The sequence below is a fragment of the Lissotriton vulgaris genome, chromosome 5 (assembly GCF_964263255.1).
Source record: "Lissotriton vulgaris chromosome 5, aLisVul1.2, whole genome shotgun sequence".
NCBI lineage: Eukaryota > Metazoa > Chordata > Amphibia > Caudata > Salamandridae > Lissotriton > Lissotriton vulgaris.
In genome coordinates this window covers 2,031,792,761-2,031,818,760 of record NC_141693.1, presented here as the reverse complement: position 1 = coordinate 2,031,818,760, position 26,000 = coordinate 2,031,792,761, and the positions used below count along the sequence as shown (strand labels likewise).

At 49.7% G+C, this 26,000-nt stretch overlaps 1 protein-coding gene across 1 annotated transcript in view; it reads left to right on the top strand.

Annotated features, from left to right (window-relative positions):
* LOC147718071 (adenylate kinase isoenzyme 5-like) overlaps positions 1–26,000 on the top strand; it is a 312,172-nt gene that overhangs the window by 126,439 nt on the left and 159,733 nt on the right. Inside the window, exons 5-6 of the mRNA XM_086919902.1 lie at positions 12,508–12,621; positions 13,728–13,919. Of these exons, the coding sequence (XP_086776028.1) occupies positions 12,508–12,621; positions 13,728–13,919 (306 nt within the window). The remainder of the gene's footprint in view (positions 1–12,507; positions 12,622–13,727; positions 13,920–26,000) is intronic.

The following is a 26,000-nucleotide window of genomic DNA, read 5'->3' as shown; positions in this document are numbered from 1 at the left end:
GCGTTACACCCCACTACTAGGGACTACTCCTTTCACTCGCAACTGCATGATCTACACGTTAGGCTGGACGCGTTTCTGTGTTCATCATGCGTACTTTCTGCGGTGGGAGGGGCGGAATATTTGGCCCGAACGATATCAGACCACAACCCTTTGTTGCTATCCCTGAACTGGATGATGACTGCTAACTGTGTGCCAACATGGCGCCTGCAACCCGACACCCTGGATGACTTGTTGTTCAGGGAGGCCCTGGGAGAACGCATTGAGTGCTACTTTGAGGAGAATAACGGCTCGGCCTCCACGAGGGCGGTAGAGTGGGATGCGTTTAAGGTGGTGGTGCGGGGACACTGTATTGGACACACGGCTGGGGCTCGCAAGACTTTGTTGGATGACTTGGATAAAGCTAAGACGCGGTTGAGAGAACTGGAGAAGGGTCGCCCAAATCACCCTGAGTTACAGGAGGGGCTTAGTGGGGCCAGGGAGGGGCTGGCTGTGGAACTGGAACGGCTGCGCAGCTTTGATCACAAGGCGTACGTGACGAGGGCGCACGCGGAAGGCGATAAGGCGGGGTCTATGTTGGCGTGGCTCGCTAACCCAGTCAGGAGGGGTATGCCGATCATGATGATCCAAGAGACAGGGGAGGAACCCTGCCACACCCAACCCGGGATCCTGAATAAGTTTCGGACTTATTATGAGGGTCTCTATGAGAGTGGTGGGACAGGGGGGACAGATGAGCTAGGAGAGTTCTTGGACGGCTTACGACTGCCGAGGGTGGAAGAATCGGAGGCAGAGGAGCTGGGTCGGCCCATTACGCTCGGAGAGATAGGGTGCGCAGTGAAACAAATGGCTAGAAATAAGACCCCGGGACTCGACGGACTCCCGATTGAGTTTTATAGTAAATATCTGGAGTGCCTTGCTCCCCGGCTGCGAGAGGTCTACAATGAAGCGCAATCGAGGGGTCGGCTCCCGGGCTCCATGTGTGAAGCCCTCATGATCCCGCTGTTAAAACCGGGCAGGGAAGGAGCGGCTTTATCCTCGTACCGTCCGTTGTCCATGTTGACGACGGACTACAAGATCCTGAGTAAGATTGTTGCCAACAGACTGCTGGGGCACATGACTAGCCTTGTTCATAAGGACGAATGCGGTTTTATCCCGACGCGCAACACTACCCACAATATTTGCAGACTTACGAGACTGATGGGGGCGGACTGGCCGGGCGCCGTCTCTCCATTTGTCCTTTCTATTGACATAGAGAAGGCCTTCGACAGCCTTGAATGGGGGTACTTGTTTGAGGTGATGCGACGCTTCGGGCTGGGGGACGGATACATAAACTGGACCAAGGTCCTGTATACTGATGCGGTAGCGAGAGTCCGAGTGGGCGCTCTGATCTCGAGGCAATACCCGGTCAGGCGTGGCACCAGACAGGGGTGTTCCCTATCTCCGCTCCTGTTTGCCCTGGCGATGGAACCCTTCACTGTGGAGGCCAGGCTGGGCCGCCACTACGCCGGTTTATCATTCAGGGGCAGGCCGCATTACATTTCTTTATACGCAGATGATCTGCTGATGTTTTTGGCTGACGCGGGCCCCGAGCTAGAGGGGGCACGGCGGTTACTGGGGCGGTTCGGCCGGCTATCAGGCCTGAGGGTCAACTGGCCTAAATCCTGCTTATTCCCCCTGAGGTCAGGAGAACCGTGTTCACTCACCGCGCAAGAACTCCGGTGGGAACCGCGCTGTCTGCATTATCTGGGAGTCTATGTCTATCATACCCCGGCTGATTTGCTGGAAGGTAACATCACCCGCTGTATTACTACCCTGCGGGGGAACATGGACTTCTGGTCTACCCTGCCGCTATCCCTGGCTGGTAGGATCTCCCTGCTCAAGATGGTGGCCCTGCCCAGACTATTGTATTATTTTAGGACACTCCCGGTGTGGGTCCCGAGTTCTATTTTCAAGCGCCTGAGATCTCTGGTCATAGCGTTCCTATGGGGCACGGGACGGAGGCGCATAGCGCTCGACACTCTGCTGCGCCCCAAGGATGAAGGAGGGTTGGCGGTACCTGATTTTGAGGGATATTATCTGGCCGCGCAGCTGCAGATTTTCACTCAGGAGGTCGCGAAAGTATATAGAGGCCCTGAGGACGCGAGAGTGGAAGGCACCCCGCGACGTGTGCTGGCGTACATCACGCTACACCAGAAACTCCGGCTAGGAGATTTGACGGTCGAGGAGCAGACATTCCGGCTCTGCTGGAACCGGGCCCGTAAGCGGGCGGGAGTCCGCCTTATGTATGCCCCTGAAATCCCGTTGGGAATGGTTACGGCCCTCCCACATGGAGGAGACTGGTCGCGCTTGTTGGGTTGGGAGGAGGCGGGGATACAAATGTTGGGTGATCTGTATGAGGATGGGGTACTACTGCCGTTTCAGGAATTGCAGGAGCGGTTCGACCTACCGAGGGGCGACTACTTGTTGCACGCAGCGGTCACGGGCGCTATGCGGGCTCATTGGGGGGAAGGATTGCAGGAGCCGGGCACCTCCATGGCATGTCAATACACGATGATGGCTGCGGGGACCTTTAAGGCTGTCACCTGCTTGTACTCCAGGATACAGAGGGAGGCCTTACAGCCTCTGACGGCTCTGAAGGCCAAGTGGGAGCTGGACCTCCAATTAGAGATCCCTGACACGACCTGGGGCCAGCTACTGAGGCGGGCACGGAAGAGCTCGAGAAATGCCAGGTTTCAGTTAATCCACTTCTACATCATTCACAGGGCATACCTCACACCAGGGAAAATACAACAATACTTTGGGATAGAAAACGCTGCTTGCCCCAGATGCAATACGGTTGGGGCGGACCTAGGTCACATGTTATGGGATTGCCCCTCTCTGGGAGACTACTGGCAGGAAGTGGGGCGAGCCCTCAACAGTGCAACAGACAGGGACATTCAATACACGAAAGCGGTGGGCATCCTCCATTGGTTCCCGCACACGCCTAGAAACAAGACTACCAGCAAATTTATAGACTTGGGGCTCATTCTAGCTAAACGGGAGATAACGAGGAATTGGAAATCGAGAGTGGGGCCCGCGTATAAGAGATGGTATGGGGAATGCCTGAGGTGGGCGGCGTGTGAAAGCACCTTGAGGTACCAGATGCCCTGGAGGACGAATGATGAGAAGGCTCTGGAGAGGGCAACTGCGTGGGAAATGATGGTGCAGGCGCTCCGTGACATAGATGATGAGGAGCAGGAGGGCGAGGAGGAGCTGGATGTAGCAGACCCTGTCATCATACCGGGGGGCACACCTTAGCGAATGTATGTACTTCCTGCATCACAACAGACGTTCTTACAACGATGAATCAGCGCAGCGCGACCACGGGGGAGGGAGGGAAGGAAGCTGGAATTGGCGGGCTGTTGGGGGAACGAAATTATGGGGCGGGGGAGGGGTGAAAACCAAAAAAGCAACCCAGCAATACCTAAGTACCACTTGTGTCGGACAATGTGAGATGGTACGAGAAATACTCATGGACGGAGGCTAACCGTACCCGAGGAAGGGGCGGACCTCCCGGACAAGAACACAATGAACAATGCTATTTCTTGTACACAGAATAATTATAATTTTGATTGTCTTGTCTGTACAATTATATTGGTGATGCAATAAAAATGATGTTAAAAAAAAAAAAAAAAAAAAAAATCAGTACGCCAGCAACTGTGCTCTATGCCCTAAATTGGCTCTGGTAAGTACTTTGGTACATCCATAATTGGCTACTGGTGTAACATTATATGTTGCTAGTATATGCCACAAAGGTATGCAGCATGTTTTTTGCCACCAGTGGGAGTCCACTTAAACTTGACTACAGGCCTGCCTTTACAGCCTGTGTGAGATGGTGCTTGCACATCTTACAACAGATTTAAGTTCCTTATATCTGCGGTCACTGCACTTAAAAACTATGTCACTCCTATGGTAGGCAGGATGCTTGGTTACAAATGTGAGGGTGCCCCTACATGAGCAGGACACCCCTAGAGGCCCCGGAGTTGATTCTCCAAGCTTTGTAAGATCGATCAGCCATTTTACGGTGTATAGTGGACATCAGTTATAATGAGATGTCTAACTAAATAACGGCTGCACTGGACCTGGTCATGTTTTGTATCAAACGTGTTGGAATCATACCCCAACACTGACTCTGGTGCTAGAAGAATGATCCCAAGTACTGGCGGCTCCTTAGATGACTTCCCTGTACTTCCAGTAACAGCCTTTCAGGGTCTGCCAGCAACCTAGTGTTGCCGACCACAGACACGATTCTGCCCTCCTGCTGCTGAGCTCAACTTGAGCAAGGGAAGGTAGAACAATAGGTTTCCTGTCACAGGGAGGTGTGACCACCTCCCAGACAGGACTTATTATATTGGGCTGGGGTGGGGGCGCTTGCCAGTGGCACCAGACTACTTTGAAGGCCCAAATGTGTGCCTGTCTTGCATACTTCTGTTTGAGACAGTTCAGGAACCCCTGGTTTCCACTTTGGCACGAAAATTGACAAAGAAAAGGGGTGTATCCTCCCCTCTGTCCAGCCCCGCCTCTGGGAGGGACCTCAAAGTCATTGCAACCCTTTCCCTAGGGTACTTAAAAGCTCCCCCGTGGGTAGGTCCTCAGATTCTTCTTGGAACAAGACTCGCCTTTGAAACCAAGACACTCTTCTATCGTTTGGGCACTTGGACTTCGCCGAACTTTGACTGGACCCGAGACTGCATCAAGGAAGGCTCCAGTTGTTCCTGGTCCCTCTGTTCTTCAAGTCTTCTGCGTCGTCTGTGTTTGTGTATCACTAAAGTTCTCCAGAAGGCCTGTGGGTATCAAGGACATCCGAAGTAATCTCCCTTGCCATTCCCCTGCATCTGAAGCCACTGCAACAAAGCTGACCGGTCTGCTGCTCCTGTCATCCAATGGATTTCACGTGGCCCAGCAACACAGGTTCTGATTCTACAGCCCCTAGAGGCCCGAACTGTCATCTCTGCAATTTTGAGGACAGTATATCTCATCGAAGCCGCTGGGACCACTAATGTGCACTGAGATGAATTGCTGTTGCCAAGGCTTGTTGGCTCTGCACTCCAGGGATATTTGGGCTACAAGACCCTTCAGAACCTCATCCCTCAAATATCAGCATCCTCACTGCATCCTCTGCACTGTGGGCCTCCATCTTTTGTGAGCTGCCTGAAGTCCTCTTGTGACTCCTGTGCCTTCGGCATGTGGGTCCTCTTGAGGGTCTTCCTTTGCTTCAGTGGGCTCCCCTGCTTGCTCAGGCCCTGCTCTGACTCTCCTGCACTTGGTGAGTCGCTTGGATCTTACTGGTCCCAATGTTTGCATCTGTTTGCTTTCCATGCCATTTGCGGCTACCAAGGCTTGTTGGTCCTCCTGCTAGACACCGACCACCTGAACAACGACACCCAATATGGGACAGCTCGTGCATGCCTCCTGGTCTGCCTCAGCATCTCCTGGTCCTCGCAGCTGCAGCAGCACGGTCACCGTCTTCACTTTTGAACCTCCCAACATCGGTGGGGAATGTGCTTCCATGCCTCCTGGTCACTTCAGAGTGGGATAGACTATCCCCTCTGCTTGCAGGTTCTTTTCTTCAAGAATCCATTCTTGGATTCCACTGGACACCTTCACATGCTTCTTCAGAGGCATCTTCTTTGAAGTTTTCCTTTGTCATCTATGGTAGGTTCCGACGTCAGTTCACCCCTATGCACCTGGCTTCCCGGGTGAAGTTAACCTGGTTCCTGGGGCATCCATGGGTGGGATTACTTCTAAAGTGTTTTTTCGGGTCCTCTGGGAAGGGTCCTTCTTCTGTAAAACTGCAACCGCAACTTCTCCATTGGCTTCCATCAGGCATGCGGCTGTGTTTCTACTCTGCACGCCGCCCCTTGGGGTTCCTGGGTACTTACATTGGGTAGTTCCTTGTGTTCCCATCTCCTATGAGTTTTCTGGTCCAAGTCCCATTCTCCTTGAAGTTTGCATTGCACTTTCTTCGCATATGGTTTGGTCTTCCCCTGGACACCAGTGTATATTTGTGCTACTTACCTAATCATTTTGAAGTATTCTTGTGTGTATTGTTGATATCTCTGGGTAGAAGATATACCAATGTGTTAGTGATTGTGTTGCATAATAAAAAGCCTTTGTTTTTAAACATTGTGTGGTTCTTTTTCATCTAATCTACACTGTTAATTAAATGTGGTAACACAAGCTGCTTTACACTCCTTCAAGATAAGTCTGAAGGCTTCTCTCCACAGCTACCACTTTGAGAGCTTTATATGGGTATCAAAGACCACTATTATCACCATACGGGTTGCCTGTATTAGTGCAAGGTGCATCTCTCCTGAGAATGTGCAATGTGCCCCATATCCTAAGCCAGCCTCCCACAACCGCCAACATCACCTCTCTAATATACTTCTCCCAAAAGGGCACAAGTCCTAAAAAAAAGTAGTGGGGCACTAACCAAGCTAGGCAGTATGTAAGTGACATCACAGCGCATGACATCGCACGTGACATCACAACACATGAACTCACTGGAAATGATATCACAAAAAATCATATCAGATTCTAAGACCTCGCATATGTTAAGCAGGTCTATCATGAGTACATTTGAGCGCATTACAATATTTAACAAATTAGAGTTTGCGTCAAAGTTGTGCCAAAAAGTGATGCAACCCTGGTGCAAGGACTAGACCTTCACTTATACATTTATTTATTAAAACTCTGCAAGAAAGAAATTGTCAATAAGGAGAAACATGGCTGTATATCTGTTCTGCTTAATTGGTTAGAAATTCTGCATTGTAAAATATCTTATGGGGTTAAGGCACCTGGTGCAGTGCTCTTTACGTACCCAGTAAATCTCAGGAAATAATGATAATAATGGTAAGATAACTCTGGAGGTGAATGCTCTTGCTGGAGAGAGAGTTGTTTTGTCTAGTCTCAGTTTTGAATCAATGTAGCGTAGAGGGTTAATATGTCTCACGCAAAGCACATAATGTGATATACAGATGATGAATATTTCTTTTATGGGTTATTATTTTTAACACAGATATCCTTTATTTATGTGCAGTTCATGAATTGTAATCCTTATAACACAGCACAACGAATTATGAAGGAAAGGACATGTGACTCCTACACCTTGTAACCCTCACTATCTTATGTAACACATCCTGTAAATTGATTTACACACATATGGTTTATTGTGAATATATCATATATATGTGTGATTTAAAGCGCTCCAACAGCCTGGATTTGGTTGAGTAGCGCTATAAAAGAAATAAGACAAAATAGTGGTATTTAAATAGTTATTTGTGTAAATATTAGGACAGACCAGCACATTGACACAACATAATGCAAGATAGCTTAGACTGTGTTTGATGCTAATTGTTCTCATGTTCCAGACAAAAGTTCAACTGCTCAAAATAAACATTCCAACAAAACATTAGGCTTTGAGTGGCTGAATTGCTCAGTGTGAAACAGTCAAATGAGGTAGGGTCTGGGCTGAGGAGGGACAGTATGCAGTCCGCCAGGGCCGACTTTAGGGTGGTGCGACCGGTGCCACTGTACCAGGCACCAAGCTCAGGGGGTGTCATTTGCCTCTGACCAAAATGCATGCACTGTCCTCTTCCATTTCCACAACATCCTGAAAATAGAAGATGGACAAATGCGCTCACGTGGTTGCAGACGGATGTACACGGACAATAAGTATGACCCTCTGAGGATGCTTCCTCTGCCGCTGCACATGCAGCAAGCGCTGCTGCTGGGCCCCGAGTCCACCACTGTGCCAGTGCTTGTGCTGTGTAATAACAGCTAGTCTAAGCAGCCGTGCACCCTCGGGCTTCTGACAACAAGCCCCAAGGGCCCTCGCAGGGGCAACCCTCAGATACAGGAGAGGAACATCACTGGCCTTCACTCGCGTGTCCATCACAGGAAATTGAGGCAAAGCACTGTGGCTGAAAACACAGCTCTTGTCTTTTGGTATGTACAAACCTTCCTTGTCTCGCCGTTTTTCATGCCTTTATGTTGTATTGTGAACAGTCTGCTTGACAATGTTTTTACTTTACAGCCTGCCCCCTTAACACAGCTGTTCGGGTCCACACTGTCTTACTTTTCAGTGGTAGACAGTCTGCCTGTGCCTATTTACACAGCTCTCCTGCTACCAGAGGCCTATCAGTGTGTCATGGACCCCAGTGCAAAAAAGAAAATGGGCCCTTCAGGCCAGTGGGTCCCAGCGACCCTGTGTGCTGTGTCCAGTATGCCCTTATCTCTCTTTACGCTACTCTTCTGGTCTGCAGCCTACTTGTGTGTCTAAACTGCTGTCCCTTATATGCAGTCTATTTTTTGACCCTCTTTACACTGCTGTGACTTGTGCTGCTCTGGTGTGTACAGTCTGCCTGGTACCAGTTTTCCGCTTCTGTCATGGTGTGTACAGTCTGGTATGGACTGTTTTTTACACCGCTTTCGATGCATACACAGTCTGCCATCCGACGAATTGAAGTGGCTAGGATACCAGATGTGGCCTAAAGCATAGAGCTTCTGACTTTGCAACTGGGCACTTAGGCTAAAGTCCAGGCGTTGGCTCACTATGCTGTGACTCTGGGCAAAGTATTTAATTTTCCCATAGCTGGAAAAAACATGAATCTGACTTGTGTACTATAATCTGGTGTTCACATAAAGCACTGTGATCCCATTCGGCCAAGTTTGCACAATATGAAAACTGCAAAAGTGGATAAAATGGTGGGTGGGCACCCTGGCCTAACCTGCTAATACTTTTTCTTTGTGTCTTATAGAGCATCAGATGTCAATTTTTTGCATTTAATTTTAGAAGTCTCATTGGTTTAAGCACCTTACAGTAGCTGTGCTTCACGTAGCCTTGCACCTGTCACTGTGTGTGCCGCACAATGCGTTTCAGCAGTGTGTGCCTGTTGCATTCTAGGCACTTCTTTCTATTCCTTTCCTTTGCGTGCCTCTAGTCCAAATACCTTTATTGTTGTCAGGAAATTAGTAAAAAGCACATTTACTTCTCATGTGCTCAGAGCGCCGTAAATCTGAGTCCCTTAACAAACATTACACCAGCATTGTTTTCCCGCATAACTTAAAATTAAAAAGTTTGTTGGGGCGCCCACAGAGATGGTCGCACTGGGCGCCACCAACTCTACAGCCGGCCCTGCACTCGGCAATCAACAAACTACCTCATCCTTGATCTGGAAATGAAATGCAGTCTGCAGGCCGTGGGTGCGGCGAGGAAGAGGTGTGAAAACATTCCTTAGCTTTGCGGCAGAACAAAAGGGAAGGTCACAGATCAAGTACAGGGCCATTAGCAGGTCAAAGCACTGGCGCTTTGACATACCAATGGCCCTGCCACAGACAGAAGAGAGAGGGGAAAAACTTTCGTCCCCTCGTCCCCCCACCCTGGTCCCCCGCGTCCCCCACAGTTCCTGCGCCCATGCCACCAGCGTCACTGGGGCGGCCGGGTGCAGAGGTCAAACTCTGTATCTGGTGCCCTTGTTATCCAACGGAGAAAGAAGGCAATCAAAGTGATACTACTCACAGGTAAGTAGCACTATTTTGGAACCCAGTCTCAAGGGGTTAAGGAAAGCACAGGGGCCTCGAGGCAGCACCACACTTACACCCTTAGTGGCACAGGGGCGGCCAGGTGCAGACAAACCGAGAATCTCGAACTTGGAAAAAGGCCGCACGCTCAGGCCAGGAAGATGCACAAAAGGAACCTACAGCTGCACGGGCGAGTTGGGATTTGCTTTAGACTCTGGACACCGTCAGTAGATCTCCTCAGGGCCCAGAGACTTGGGGTGCAGAGATGTCCTTTGGCATTGGAAATCAGCTTTCCGGTGCAGTCGCAGTTGGGGGGGCAGTCGCACAGAGGCTGCAGGCATCGACGTAGAGTCCGGCAGGGGTCAACCTAGGAGGGTCTCTTGCTCAGGATCGTTGGGAAACCTTTTCTGGACTGGTGGGTCTCTTGGACTGAGGCCGTGGGCATCGGACGCAGAGGTCCACAGGTAGAGCTTTGGGCTTTAAACTTGATTTTCTTCTGGACAGGCCTGCTAATCACGGGAGATCAGGAGTCTTTGTAGAAGGCAGGAAGTCCTCCCAGGCTTCTGGAGGTCACTGGGCTGCAAGACGAATCGCTCTCCTGTAGCAGGAAGGGCTGCAGGCAGGCCGGTAGACCTGGGGCCAGTCAGTTTGTCTTCAGTCTCTGCTGCTGCATGGCTCGTCTTTGCCCTCTTCTTCGTAGGTCATCGATAATCTGAGGATTAAGGTTCAGGGGGCCCCTAAATACTCAATTTAGGGGCGTTGCAGGGATTAAAAAGTAGTAGCGAATGGGCCACTTGCCTTCAGGGTGACTACACCCTTTGTACCCTCTGTGGGAGGGGGCATACTCCGAACCCTATTGGTTAGAATCCTTCAAAACAATATGGATGACTCTGAAAGGAGGGGGTCACTTCAGTTCAGGACACCGTAGGGTGGTCCCGACTGAGAGGAGACACACCTCTCCTGCTTTCTAATTTCCCCTCCGACCTGCCAAGAGTGGGGCTTAGTTAGGGAGGACGGGCATCTCCACTAGCTGGGAGGCCCTGGTCAGCATGACGAAGGACAGGAAGCCTTTGAGGCTCCCTGTCGTTCAATGCTGTTCCTGCCTAGGGTAGATGTGAAGCAACGCCACCCAGAGCAGGCTTCGTTTCTGACCCATGAGACCAAAAGGCTCCCACCTGTGGCCTTGGGGGGTCCTGGGTGCTGCGTGGCCTGTGAGGTTCACAGATGGGTCATGGCCTCAGATGATTCTGGCCAAGGAGCTCAGGCGCCTGGAGACTCTGGGGGATTTAACTTCTTCGGTGCCTTTGGGTGGCACGGGTCCTCCGACATTCGTGGGCGATCCATTTTAGGATTTTATTTTGGATACGGTGTCCCTGGGGTGAATCTGGCATCTCGGTCACTGTACAGTAATATAAGATGCCAGATCTTGGTGTAGATTTATGGTCTGAGCAGTCTCCAGGAGTTTCCGGATTTCATTAATCCCCTGGTGATTTGTGGCCTCCCGCCCTCCAGTTTGATTCCTGGTCTCTGAGGGCCTCTTTACAAGCTTGTGTGCACCGCTAGATGGCACTTTTAATGACGTCCCCCAGCGCACTGGGCTTACCCATGTCTAAAGCCCATGTAAAGCCACCGGCGCGGCTTCACATTGCCCCGTAGATATGGTGTGAGGCAACTGCGTTTCCTCACACTACAATGGGGAGCAGTGCCGTGGGCGTTATGGTGGGTGTTCCCACGAACCACCCACGGCGCTTGACACACTCCCAGATTTCAACAAGCTGTACACCTCGGAATGCGTCAAAAGCCGACGCCTCCACGGGGAGGGGCAGGGGCAGGGGAGGGGGAGGGGCAGGGGAGGGGCAGAGGAGGGGCAGGGGAGGGGCAGGGGGCAGGGGAGGGGCAGGGGGCAGGGGGCAGGGGAGGGGCAAGGGTGGGGCAGGGGAGGGGCAAGGGAGGGGCAAGGGAGGGGCAGGGGGGCAGGGGAGGGGTAAGGGAGGGGCAGGGGAGGGGCTGGGGAGGGGCAGGGGGGCAGGGGAGGGGCAGGGGGGCAGGGAAGGGGCAAGGGAGGGGCAGGGGAGGGGCAGAGAAGGGTCAGGGGAGGGGCAGGGGGGGCAGGGGATGGGCAAGGGAGGGGCAGGAGAGGGGCAAGGGAGGAGAAATAACAGTATTTCTCCAAGTGTTTTCCTCTTTCTATGTGCGCTGCATTCAGCAGCGCACATACAAAAAGGGATGTGCCCCCATGGATTGTCCCTGTGCCTATGTTGCCAAGAGGCAGTCCTTTGATCGCCCGCGCTGTCAAAGAGGACAGGAATGCGCTGTATCTTATCGATAGTTCTTGCGCAGCATGAAGGCTTGCGGCGCTGTACGTGAGGCCTGAGTCTTCCATGCGATTTATACATTTCCAAATGATTTTAAGGTTTGAGTCTCATGGACTGAAGGTTATGTTTGTCTCGTATCAGTTCCTGGGACTCAAGTCCTCCGGGGTGATACAGCGCCTGGAGTTTCCCTCATTTGGAGTCGAAGGGACTTAGGTTCCCAGATGCTTCGATTATTGGGGGTCTCGGGGGTCCGGCGCATTGATGCTCTTGGATGCCACCAAGTGATTCAGAGTCATGGGTGGCCAGGTGTGTCACGGCCCTGCAGAGTTTGGTGCCTCAGACACTGCAAGGTGCCTTATGGTCAGAGATGCTCTCATGTCCCTGAAGCTCCCGGCGCTTCTAGTAACTCATGATCCCAGAGGTCCAGGTGGTCCAGGGCAGTGGGCGTCCAGGCGATTTCTGGTCCATGATGCTCATATGTCATTGAAGGTCCCGGGGGCTTCTAGTAACTCATGATCTCAGAAGTCCAGGCGGTCCAGGGCAGTGGGCGTCCAGGTGATTTATGGCTGTGGTTGTTTAAAGTGCTTTATCCAGGTGTTGTGTCCAGATGACTCTGCGCTCTCTTTCCTTGCAGGAAACAACCATTGAGGAGCTGAAACAACAGTTCATCCGGCATCACGATGCGCCCGGCTTCATCGTGGATGGTTTCCCCCGAGAGATAGGCCAGGCCTTCACCTTCGAGGAGCAGGTGAGGGGGGTCCATGACCTGCAGGGAGTGAAGAGGGGTCCATGACCTGCAGGGAGAGCAGGATTCACTTGAATAAACCCAATGCCCCACCAAGGAGCAGGTGAGGGGGGCCATGGGCTCCAGGGAGTGAGTGAGGAGGGGGGCCATGGGCTTCAGGGAGTACAAGTACACTAGAGTAAACCCAATGCCCCCCTAGGAGCAGGTGAGGGGGGGCATGGACTGCAGGGAGTGCGGGTCACTTGAGTAAACCCAATGCCCCCCTAGGAGTGAGGAGGGGGCCATGGCCTGCAGGGAGAGCAGGATTCTCTTGAGTAAACCCAATGCCCCCCTAGGAGCAGGTGAGGGGGGGCCATGGGCTGCAGGCAGTGAGGAGGAGGGTAAATCTGCACAAGTTCACGGAGCAGAGGGGTTTGGGCTTCATTAAATATGGACATTAAATATGGACTTATACATGTCAACGCCCCGGGGTATTCGGAGTAGGACGGGGTTCACCTGTCAAAGGTGGGCATGGACTGGCTCTCGTTGGACCTGGTCGAAGCCCTGGAGACAGCGGGTTGTAAGTAAGAAAGGTGCCTGCCTTGGTGGGGAGGCCCTGGATGTGACGGCGCCACATCCGGAGCTGTGGCGGAGTTACAGGGCGATCTGGAGGCTGAATGGTAAATAGGGGTACCCTCTTCAGGAGCACAGAGGGGTGCCTATGCCAAACATCCCCAGGAGTCTTTACGGCAGAACCCTGGATGAAATCGACAGTGTTGGGCTAGTCCTTCGGGCGGTTATAATCCTGAGCAACCGGGGGCGTGAAGGCGTGAGTAAAGTGATGGACTGGTGGTCCACAGTATTTAAGGAGGATAATCCCCACACAAATAGTAGCACTGATGGGGTTGGTCACAGTGCAGTTGGCTCATCAGGCAGGCAGGGCAGCTTAGGTCAGTCACCACTGCCTGCCCTTGGAACGCCCATAAGTTTTTCCAACCAACATGTCTTGTGTGGTTTTTTATTGCTGTGCATGCTATGTTCGTCATGCGGGGGGGAGGATGCCTATATGGCACAGCAGGCAGGGTGTGCCCACCTTCACCCACGCTTACATTTCCATCCCTGTACCACAGATTGGCTCTCCAGACATGGTGGTATTCCTGGCCTGCTCCACCCAGCGCCTGCGCCACCGCCTGCAGAGGCGGGCGGCTCACGACGGCCGCCCAGACGACAACTCGCACGCCATCAACCGGCGGCTGGACACCTTCAAGCAGCACGTCCTCCTGATTGTGAAATATTACCAAGAGAAGGGCATCATTGCACGGGTGAGTGCCGCCGAGGCGTGGCATGCAGCCTGGTGGCCCCGTCTCTGCACAACACATTATAGCATACAACAGTGTGGGATAATCTGGCATAACATAGCACAGAAGATCATAGCGTAATTTAACATGTTACAGCATAGTGTGAAATAACATGGCATAGCATAGCTGTATATAACATAAGATAGTTCTGTGTGAAATAACACGGCATAGCATAACATAGCATAGCTTTGTGTCAGATAACATATTATAGCACAGTGTGAAATAACATGGCCCAGCATAGCAAAGCATAGTTGCAAATAACTTAATCTAAAACAGGGTGAAATATATCATCGCATAATAACGCATAGTATCATATAGATTAGTATTGTATTGTATTCTTATATAGCGCTACTATCACCCTACGGGCATCTTGGCGCTCAAACAGGAAGTGACGGTTATACCTGCAGTTCCAGATTAAAGCAGAGAACTCGCCCCTAGGGAACAACAGGGTCTTCAAACCCTTTCTGAATTCTGACAAGCAGTCGGCTACCCTAAGACACTGCGGCAGCCCGTTCCATGATTGTCCAGCTGCCACGCTAACAGCCCTGCCACCCCTTCTGGACCGTTTAAATCTGGATGCCAGGATTAGGCCAGTGTTAGCAGACCGTAACTGTCTAGGGGGTTCGTACCAGTTGAATTTGTCCTGTGATGGTGAAGGTCCCTGTCCATGAGCCGCCCTGAAGACGATGCACAGTGATTGAAAGCGGACCCGTTCTTTTATTGGTCGCCAATGGAGGTCTCTCAATGCCAATGATGTTGAGGAGCTCCATGGTCTGTTCAAAGCCACCTTAGCTGCTGCCGACTGCACCCTTTGGAGCCCTTGAAGTACATTGCAAGTTAACATGGCATAACATTGCACAGCAGATCATAGCGTAATATAGCATAACATTACATAACATAACGCAGCACACCAGCATAGCATATCATAGATGAATACAGCACAGTGGAAGACAAAATGCTATAACCGAGCACGGCAGCACATAACATAATTTGACATATTATAGCATAGTGTAAGATAGCATGGCTTAGCATAACCCAGCATAGTGTCAAAAATAACATATTAGAGCATAGTGTGAAATAACCTGCCATAGCATTACATAGCATAGCACAGTGTCAAATGGACTCTTGTGGTATTGTTCACATGTGCCGTTCACCCATCACAGCATGCGGCTTCGGGCACTGTATCATCCCTCTTCATTCATTGGTCACCTGTGATATCATTCAATTGTGCGGTCCACTCAGCACATGGCGTGGGGCTCTGGGTCATCCCTCTTCATTCATTGGTCGCCTGTGGTATGACTCACATGAACCGTCCACTCAGCACAGCATGTGGCATTGGGCACTGGGTCATCCTTCTTGATTCATTGGTCACTTGTGGAATCGTTCACATGTACCGGTCACTCATCAAACACATCGCATGGGGCACTGAGTCAACCCTTTTCATTCATTGGTAGCCTGTGGAATCAATCACATGTACCATCCACCCAGCACCGCACGTGGCGTCGGGCACTGGGTCATCCCTCTTCAGTCAGTGGTATCCTGCTGTGTGAGTGACAGCATTCTGCTAAAGTACAGGACCGTCATCTCACAAACCAGTGGGCCAAATTTTCTGCTTTAAAAAAAAAATCCCATTTTAGTTTTAAATCTTTCTGATTGATTGATTGATGCCGATGCCAAAGGCGCGCCTAAGGCAAGCCCATCTGCGCCCGTCCGCGCCTGGGCAGTGCCCAGCGCCAGACCCCCTGGCCCCCACGAACACCACGATGCCAGACCCAGCTACATCACCAATACCCTCCATGAACTCAACAACGGCTGATCATCCATCTGCTTCCAGGCCTCCCCGAAGCTCACCCACGGACCCTTGTCCTGCCTAAGCTGCGGCTTCTCCAGCCAGAGAACACCTGCTCATCTTGCCCGTCCCACCAGGGCAGGTCGCAACCATCTCAGATGCATACTACTCAATCAATCAATCAATCAAGACATTTGTAGAGCGTGCTACTTACCCGGAGGGTCTCAAAGTTCTTGGGGGGGGGGGGGGTGCTGCTACTGCTCGAATAGCCAGGTCTTGAGCTTCTTCCTGAAGGAGAGGTGGTCTTGGGTCAGGCGCAGGTCGGGAGGGAGGGAGTTCCAGGTCTTGGCGGCCAGGTAGGAGAAGGACCTTCCTCCTGTCGTCGTTCTTTGGATGCGGGGGACGGCGGCAAGGGCGTGACTGGCTGATCGGAGATGGCGTTTGGGAGCGTAGAAGTTGATGCGGTTGTTGAGGTAGCTCGGGCCTTGATCGTGTAGGGCTTTGTGTGCGTGGGTGAGGAGACGGAAGGTGATTCTTTTGTTGACGGGGAGCCAATGCAGGTTTCTCAGATGTCCGGAGATGTGGCTGTGTCGTGGGATGTCGAGGATGAGTCTGGCTGAGGTGTTCTGGATCCGCTGGAGTCTCTTCTGGAGCTTGGCGGTGTTCCGGCGTAGAGGGTGTTGCCGTAGTCCAGTCGGCTGGGGACGAGGGCCTGGGTGACCGTCTTCCTGGTCTCGGTGGGGATCCACCGGAAGATCTTCCGTAGCATGCGCAGGATGTTGAAGCACGACGAGGAGACGGCGTTGACTTGTCTGGTCATGGAGAGGGAGGAGTCCAGGATGAAGCCCAGGTTGCGTGCGTGGTCTGTCGGTTTGGGTGTGGTACCCAGGGCGGGGGGCCACCAGGAGTCGTCCCAGGTGGAGGGCGAGGAGCCCAGGATGAGGACTTCCGTCTTGTCTGAGTTCAGTTTCAGGCGGCTGGTAGTCATCCACTCAGCTACGTTTTTCATCCCTTCGTGAAGGTCGGCTCTCGCGGCGGCGGGGTCGTTGGTCAGGGAGAGGATCAGCTGGGTGTCGTCAGCGTAGGAGATGATGTTGAGGTTGTGTTGGCGTGCGATGGCCGCGAGGGGGCTCATGTAGACGTTGAAGAGGGTGGGGCTCAGCGAGGATCCTTGAGGGACGCCGCAGATGACTTCGGTGGCCTCTGACTTGTACGGTGGTAGACGGACTCTCTGTGTTCTTCCGTTGAGGAAGGAGAGGATCCATTCCAGTGCCTTCTCCTGGATTCCGACGTTGCTGAGGCGCTGCACTAGGGTGCGGTGGCAGACAGTGTCGAATGCCGCGGAGAGGTCTAGGAGGATGAGGGCCGCTGTTTCTCCGTTGTCCATCAGGGCTCGGATGCCATCGGTGGCAGCGATGAGGGCGGTCTCGGTGATGTGGTTGGCTCGGAAGCCAGACTGTGAGCGGTCGAGGGATCCATTCGTCTCGAGAAAGGCGGCCAGCTGTTTGTTGACGGTCTTCTCGATGACTTTGGCTGGAAACGGGAGGAGCGAGTTGGGGCGGTAATTCTTGAGTTCGGTGGGGTCCGCTGTAGGTTTCTTGAGTAGGGCGCTGAGTTCGGCGTGCTTCAAGCTCTTCGGGAAGGTGGTGGTGTTGAAGGAGGTGTTGATGATGTCCCGCAGGTGGGGTGCAATGACAGCGTCGGCCTTGTTGAAGACGTGGTGAGGGCAGGGGTTGGTTGGAGATCCGGAGTGGATGGAGTTCATCATGCGGACGGTGTCTTCGGTGCTGATCGGAGTCCAGGCGTGGAGGGTGGTGGTGGGGGGCCGTGGTTCGGTCGTGGCGTGCGTCGGTTGAGTGCTGAAGCTGTTGTGTATGTCCGCAATCTTGTTGTGGAAGTAAGAGGCGAGGGAGTTGCAGAGGTCTCGCGATGGGGTGATGTCGTTGTTTCCGGCGTTGGGGTTGGAGAGCTCTTTCACGATGTTGAAGAGTTCCTTGCAGTTGTGTGTCAACACTCGCTCCGTACACAAGCACGCCATCGAACTCTGGGACCTACTCGACTCATCCACCCCGGATGTCGCCTTCCTGACGGAGACCTGGTTGAACACCTCGGTGCCCAACATTGCCATAGCCATCCCGGACGGCTACAAGATCACCCACAGGTACCGCACCAACAAACCAGGAGGAGGAATCTCCATCGACCACAGAAATACCCTCAGAAGTTTGACCAGCACTGAAGACACCCTCAGTGCTGCCAAACAACTGCACTTCCAGATTGACACTGATCCCAACACCACCCAGAGAGGAAACCTCATCAACAGACCCCCCGGCCCCGGTCACTGTTCAGCGACACCCTCACCGACATCGTCAGCACGCACACCCTTGCATCCACAGACTATATTTTCCTCAGAGACCTGAACCTCCACCTAGCTAGAACGCCAACAACAGCAACTCCACCACCCTGCTCGAGAACCTCGCCAACCTCAGACTCAAACAGCTTGTCACAACACCCACCCACTCCGTCAGACACACGCTCAACCCATCTTCTCCACCAGCAACCACGTCACCTTCAGCCACACCCCCAAACTCCACTGGACCGACCACCACTGTATCCACTTCTCCTTCGAGAAATACACCACGCACTACTACACGCAACAAACCCCACACCGCAGCTGGAACAAGGTTACTGAAGACCAGCTAATCACCACCCTCACAAGAAACCCTCAAACAGACGCACTGCCAGAAGGGCCATCTGGTTCAGCACCGACCTCCAGGAATCCAGGCAGACTCCCCTAAGACTCGAGAAGAAGTGGCGCCACGAACAGACAACCATGCAGCCCTTAAGAATGCCAGCCGCAAGCACCACCAACTCATTCGAATCTCCAAAAGGACCTGCTTCGAAGAACCCATCAACAACAACGCGCACACCAGCAAAGAGCTCTTCAACATCGTGAAGGACCTTGCCAACCCCAGCTCCAGCCACACCCTGCCGTTGCAAGACCTCTGCGACTCCCTAGCAACTTTCTTCCACCACAAGATCACAGACATCCACTACCGCTTCAACACCCAGACCCCCCGACAGCTGCCAGCACCTCTCCCTCACCGCCCCCCAGCCATACCAGCCTTGTGCTCTCCTGGAACCACGCCAACAACGATGACACCATCGAAATCATTAAAAACATCCACTCCGGCTCACGTTCCGACCCCCTGCCCTCACCACATCTTTAACAAAGCAAGCTCCTTCATCGCACCTCAAGTCCGGAAGATCGGCAACAGCTCCTTTGAAACCGCCACCTTCCCGGAGAGCTGGAAACACTCCGAGATCAACGCCCTACTCAAAAAAAACAAGACGGACCCAAAGGACCTCAAGAACTTCCGGCCCATCTCCCTGCTCCTGTTGTTGTAGCAAACCTCAGCTGAGCCTACTTAGTGCAAGGGGTTCGCCCTTCTCTGCACGTCCTCAGACCATAGGAAGAAGTTGGCAATGAAACTGGAAAATACAAAAGCAAAGTTTATTAAACCTTTAAAGGTGGTACTACAGTCCACACAAAACCCTTCAGTATTGTATAGAGTAGCACACCGAACTAAAGCACATGGCCCCTTTTATACACAATGAGGGGGCTCAAAAGAAGGCAGTACAGAAGACAGGAGCAGTTTTATGACCATACAAGGACATATTGGAAGGCACAATCAATAGGTGGGCGGAGTTAACAGTCTTCGGAAACTAGTAAACACATTCCTATCTGGAACTAATTAGTAACGGCCGTAGACCCTACTGCGCAAGCCTGGACATGCTGGAAGCGGGGGATGCTAAATATAGCCTGTTGTCGGGCAGACTTCAGGCGCAGTTAACAAGGAGGTAGGACAAAGCACATGATGAGCACATGGCGATGTATGGCATACAAAATGGAGTCGATACATTTATTACGATAATGGTCAAATGCAGCATGTCTTCTGCTAATGCTTAATCCAATCGCTGTTGATTTACAACAGACGACCCTTTCAGCATTAGCTGAAGACATTCGACTTCCTGGGAAAAGCTAGATACTCATCCCTTATATCAATGACCATCATGCTAGCTATCTCTTTATTCAAATCATTCTGCATTTTGACTTCTGCAACATTTCTTTTGGTCGGTATGCAAGCAGTAATACACATAGAAAATATCATCGGACTACACTGGATACATATACAACAAGTGAAGACTATTGCAATTATTATACATAGAGCGGTCAATACTTTCCAGCCCCAGGCAGACATTAGAGTCCAAAGCCACCCTGTAAAAGTCTATGTACCATTTTCTGTGTGAAGGTCTGCAGCGATTTTATGAAGTTTATTAATCGCTTTATACACGGATGGGGTGTGATCTGGTATAAACATGCAAGAACTACTATCTATAACGTGACATGCACCACCTCTATCTGCTAGCATGATGTCCGGAACCATTCGGTTTTGTAAAGCCACAATTCTAGCAATTTTCAATTCTTCAGTGATGTTTCCTAGAGCCGCAGCTGTTTGATCTGTAACAGCTTCTACAACTCTAGTCAATCGTCGCACTTTTCTGCTATTTAATGCAGCACCCACAAAGAAGAACAATCCTAAATTAATATCTATATATTGTTGTAGGCTAGTGTCAGTTTGGTCTACGTTATCAGTATTCACGGTTCTCTTATATCTATTTACAGTAATATTGTTAAACAATTTAAGATTTCGATGATACAATGGAGGTGCCAGAAACACAGGGGGCAACAAAAATGACACGTAGCAGATCCCTGTCCAACCAGCTAGCAATCGATAATATCCACGATTCCCACACACAAAATAGGTATTATGTGATGTCAAAAAGGTACTATTATTTAAGCCATCTATATTCAACACAGTAATATAGTCGCTGATCCCAACAGGGATATGTCCAATGCTCTGTACACACAGTTCTGCTTTAGTTTGAGTAACAGAAATACCAAAATGTTCGGCATTGAAGGAGTCTCTTGTGTTGGTGAAGATATAGGGATATGAAATATTGTCCGGTCGATATTCTTCCCACTCCCTTTTAGTTCCATTCGCTTGGGGATACCCATCTTTGCCTTGATGGCACTCTTTATTCAACTGGAAAAGCAGTCTGCCCACTGTAGGCTTCCTAGTCGCAAAAAGCAAAGTATACCAGGCTGGACAAGATCCATTATGCGAAAAATGGAGAGGTATGAACGGTGTACCTCCTTTCTTTTGATGTGCAGGCATCATCCCACAAATCCAACAGTTTGTTGCATTCGTAGCAATGTGGGTATGATGTAACATTTGAATGAAGGTGTTATTGAGATAAGATTGTCGATGCTTCAATTCCTGATATGGGAGCGTAAAGAAATAATGCTCCTCTGGTGTCGGTGTGGTAACAACAAACAACTCACGAGCAGGAGTTGTCTCCTCAACAGACCATGTTATTGTTGCCGCAATCGCCAAGGCAACAACAAACCCTACAGCACAAAAAATCTTCTTCTTTTCCATTTTAGTCACAACACAAAACAAATCTTCCTGAAACTAAAGTAGTTGTCAGAGCTCTTACCCCTGGGTAGCCGTTGATTTCTTTACCACGCGCCAAGACGGGTGTCACTACTCTAATGCAGGGCTGATCCCCTCCTTGCCACATCGGCTCTCCGTTTCACTGACCCAGGGAATGCTCAGACAACTTTCACAAGCGCTGCAGATTTTTCTCTCAGTCTCAAATTATATCTTGTTTCTCCAGGGACTGTCTGGTCCGGGAAGAACTCCTCAGATCCGTCAGGTGTCACAAGACGGCCTTTCTCCGCAGTCAGAACTTCTAGATGGTCGGTCAACGCAGCAGGCTCTACCAAAGTCGGAAGTACTCGCCGACAATGGGTACTGTGGACCCAATTTTTCCGGTTCGTGACTCGAACTGCCGTCCTTGTGGCAAGTAGCACTTGCTCTGGCCCACGCCACTTTGGCTCTAAACTGCTCGATCTCTCAAAGGACTTCAGGAGAACGAAATCACCAGGTCGGAGACTATGACCTTCGCCTGTGGATCTATCAGGAAGTGCTTGTTGAACCTGTTGATGAATAGAAACCAAGTTATCAGTTAATTGTGCCAAATAGTCATTCATTAAGACACAAGGTACATCATACACAGAACTCGGTTTAGAAATTCCCTAGATATTCATGGGCCTACCAAACAGGATCTCATAAGGTGTGAGACCTGTTTGAGAATGAGGCACTGATCTAATAGACAACAATGCCAGTGGCAACGCATCCGGCCAAGTCAAAGAAGTAGAAGCCTGTATCTTAGCTAATTTTAGCTTCAGAGTAGCATTGTATCTTTTCACCAATCCTGCTGATTGTGGGTGAAACACTGCATGAAACTTCTGTTTGATCCCTAATCCTTTCAGGACATACTTGATGACGTCCCCTTCAAAATGAGGTCTGTTATCACTCCACAAAAATCTACAAACACCATAGCGAGGAAAGAATTCCTTCAAAAGCACCTTTTCCGTAGTAATTGCAGTGTTGTCCTTTGTGGGGTACGCCTCAATCCATTTACTGAAGGCACATACCACCACCAGGACATACTTCAGGTTATTGCAGCGTTCAAGCTGAATATAATCCATCTGCAAAACTTCAAAAGGGGCAGTCGGTGTAGCAAATCCTCCTGCTGGAGTTCGTGTCCCTTTTCCAGGATTGAATTGCAGGCAGATCATACAGGACTGTACTACTCTCTTAGCAGTGCTAGCAATTTCTGGATGCTCCCAAACTTGTGTAAGCAAAATTCACTATTGCTGAAGCTCCAACATGTGCTAGCCCATGTGCCATCTGAACCATAGGTTGTACAAAAGCTATAGGCAACTTCCATCTGTCCATCTGTTTGTTTCACCAACAACCTTCATCATCCAACTCTCCATCCTTGGACCATTGCTCCCATTCTTTGTCAGAGGTGGTCCTCTGTATTTCTAATACTTCCTTCCTAGCATCGTGCCAGCGCTCAGCTTGTGACTTCACTACATACATGGGAGTAGTGTCAGACTGCATCGCAGTCTCACGTGCCACTCGATCTACAAAATCATTTCCTTGTCCCACCCTATCAGTCACTTTCTTATGTGCACTACATTTCACTATAGCTATTTTCTTTGGATATGTTAATGCAGTCAGAAGATTATGCACTAGTTCTCTGTGCATTATCTGCATCCCATGTAATGTCGAAAAGCCTCTTTCCTTCCAGAGCAGGACAAAATCATGTGCCACTCCAAAAGCATAGCGGCTATCCGTATAAATGTTCACACACAAACCTGTACTAAGCTCACACGCTCGTGTCAAAGCTATTAATTCCGCTGCTTGAGCTGCCTTCTGTGGTATGCGAGCTGTCTCTACTATCGTGTGAAGCGTAGTAATTGCATATGCGGCTGAAGTTGTACCCTCCGGTAACTTCAGACAAGGCCCATCAACCCACAATTCTCCATCCACATCTGGAAGGGGCGTATCTTGCAAATCAATACGACCCTTTGTCAAGAAAATACAATCATGTGTTTCCTGCGCCTCAGGCTGAGTCGCCGGAAACGGCAACAACGTAGCTGCGTATAGTGTACATCTCTTCAGTGTACTGTGAGGAGCTAACAGCGTCAACTCATATCCTGTCAGACGAGCGCTAGTTAAGTGCTGCGTCTTTGTTTGATTCAAAAGGGCATCAACAGCATGGGGTACCAGCACCAACAGCTTATGTGATAAAACTATCCTTCACTCTGGCGTATTGACACAGCTGTTGCTGCAACCAAGCGAAAACATCCAGGCAACGCTCGAGCAACAGGATCGAGTACTGCTGAAAAATATGCACAAGGGCGTTGCTTATCACCATGTGTATGTACTAAAACTGACAATACACATCCATCCCTCTTGTGTACGTACACTGTAAAGAGCTTCGTGTAATCTGGAGTACCTAACACTGGTGCTGAACAAAGATCTTGTCGTAACTGTCGGAAAGCATTCTCACATTCATCTGTCCAAGGAAGGGGTATTGGAGTATCTTTTGTCAAAAGAGCTAACAAGGGTTTAACAATATATGAAAATCCCAATATCCATTGCCTACAAAAAGAAGTAAGACCTAAAAATGCTCGAACCTCTTTCTGTGTGGAAGGTACTGGCGTGTCTAAAATTGACTGAATGCGATCTGATGTGAGTGCACGCCCCTCCTTAGACAAAAGGTGACCTAAGTAGGTTACCTTTGGTCTACAATACTGCAGTTTCTTTTTCGATGCCTTGTGGTGATGTAAAGCAAGAAAAGAAAGCAAAGACAGCGTGCATGTCTCTCATTGTTTGGGGGTATCAGCTGCCAAAAAAATATCATCAACATACTGTATGAGCGCCACACCCTCGGGTAGAACAAAAGAATCAAGTTGTCTTTTCAGTGCTTGACTGTAAATACTAGGATTCTCAGTATTGCCTTGAGGAACTCTACAAAATCTATACGATCAATTATTCAAAGTGAAACTGAACAGATATCGACCGTCAAGATAAATAGGGATCAAAAAGAAAGTGTTCTTCAAGTCTATTCAAAAAAAGAGAGAGTTTTCCCTAGCACACCCAGAAAGGACTGGGAAATGTAGCAACACTCAAAAAGGGTTCCTTTCTGTGGTTCCTAATTTAAAGCGCCAAAGCTTTTATGAATAAGACACCTAAAACATTTCTGCTCTCAATAGTGCATATCTTGACATGTTCAACAATTATATCCAAAAAACATAATTATTTATTAAAATCAAATTTATTAAAAGCTTAATCAAAAAGCAGCATATAGTCAACAGTTTTGCATATAAAAATAATCACAATACATTTACATTATATACACATAGATTCACAATAAATAAAATTAGCCAAGTTGTCGACGCGTTTCGGTGTTAGGATTGATGATACACCTTCCTCAGGACTACAATCAGATTTCTTCAATCTAAAAATATTTGGAACAGTCAATTAGTATACACTCATTGAGGGATCTTATTTACAGAAAGTTTTTTAATAATTATAACGGTGTCTAGATTATAAATTAAAACAATATCTTACTCAATTTGCAGTATTCAATTTGCATTCTCAGCCTCAATCCTGGGGATAGATAAATCGTATCCACTCTTATGTTTCGGCTTTGTTCCTTTAAAAGACCTGTGTACACATAAGATTATGTCGTGTACAGTTACTGAGTTAATTTTAGACCACAAAACTATTTCTATATCATCACTAGGCTTTGGATGATCTAATGCTTACTTTATATTTTTATGGTTGGAGCCTTGGGGTTTTATTTTCTTGTCTTGATATCAACCAAATGGAATTCTTTTCCCTTGTCCACTGTTAATAACCAAGATGGTTCCATAAAATAACCTGTGTATACATAATGATATCAGGTATACAGTCAGTGTATTTTCTCTAGGACAGAAACATTTCAATTGCTCTGCAAGACTTATGGAAAATAAGCTTACTTTATAGCTGGTAGTATTCTGTATCATTCGTTGTATGAAAGACCTAGGATCAACCTTGAGTTGGCGTCTTTTCCAGTTATCCTGCTTTAATCTGCGGTCGGATGGCGTTCTTCTTTTTAAAATTGAAGTTTCACTTTGTCTAAATAAACGGAAATGGAGTGCACATTTAGCACTTTGTAGTATATTCGATATTTAAGGGTAATACTATTACTGCGTGTCTCAATCTACATACACGCTATCAGATACAGTGCGCCCTATTGTCATTTAGCGGTAAGGTTCTTGGGTATAGATAGCTCTACCCTGTATTACCCAAGCACAAGGAGTATGTAGTATGCAGCAGGGAATATTAATAGATCCTTGTAGTAAAAAAAGGCTGAAAGCATGTTACTAAAAAAGTTCTACTTTAAGCCCTCTTCAGTTCCACTTAGTTATTTAAAAGGTTTAAAGTCCATTTATACTGCGTGTCTAAATCTCCGCACACGCTACTAGATACAGTGCGCCCTGCTGCCCCTGTGCTCTTACCTCTGTGATTAGAGCTCCTCGCCGCCTGCCTGGTAACCCGGTCTCCAGCGTCAGTTAGTGCGCTTGGGGAACCGGCACCTTTTGTACTTTCCGGCGGTGTGTCACAATTGATTAAATAATTGCACCTGTGTAGATGATCTTCAGGCGCTGAATGTCCGCCATTTTGGTAGTTTTTTTACTAATCTCCTTACCTCATGGTGCCTGTAAGTGAGGAAGGACTTAGTCCAAAAGTCATGAATAATATACAGGAGTCGAGTCGCTTGTTAATGTA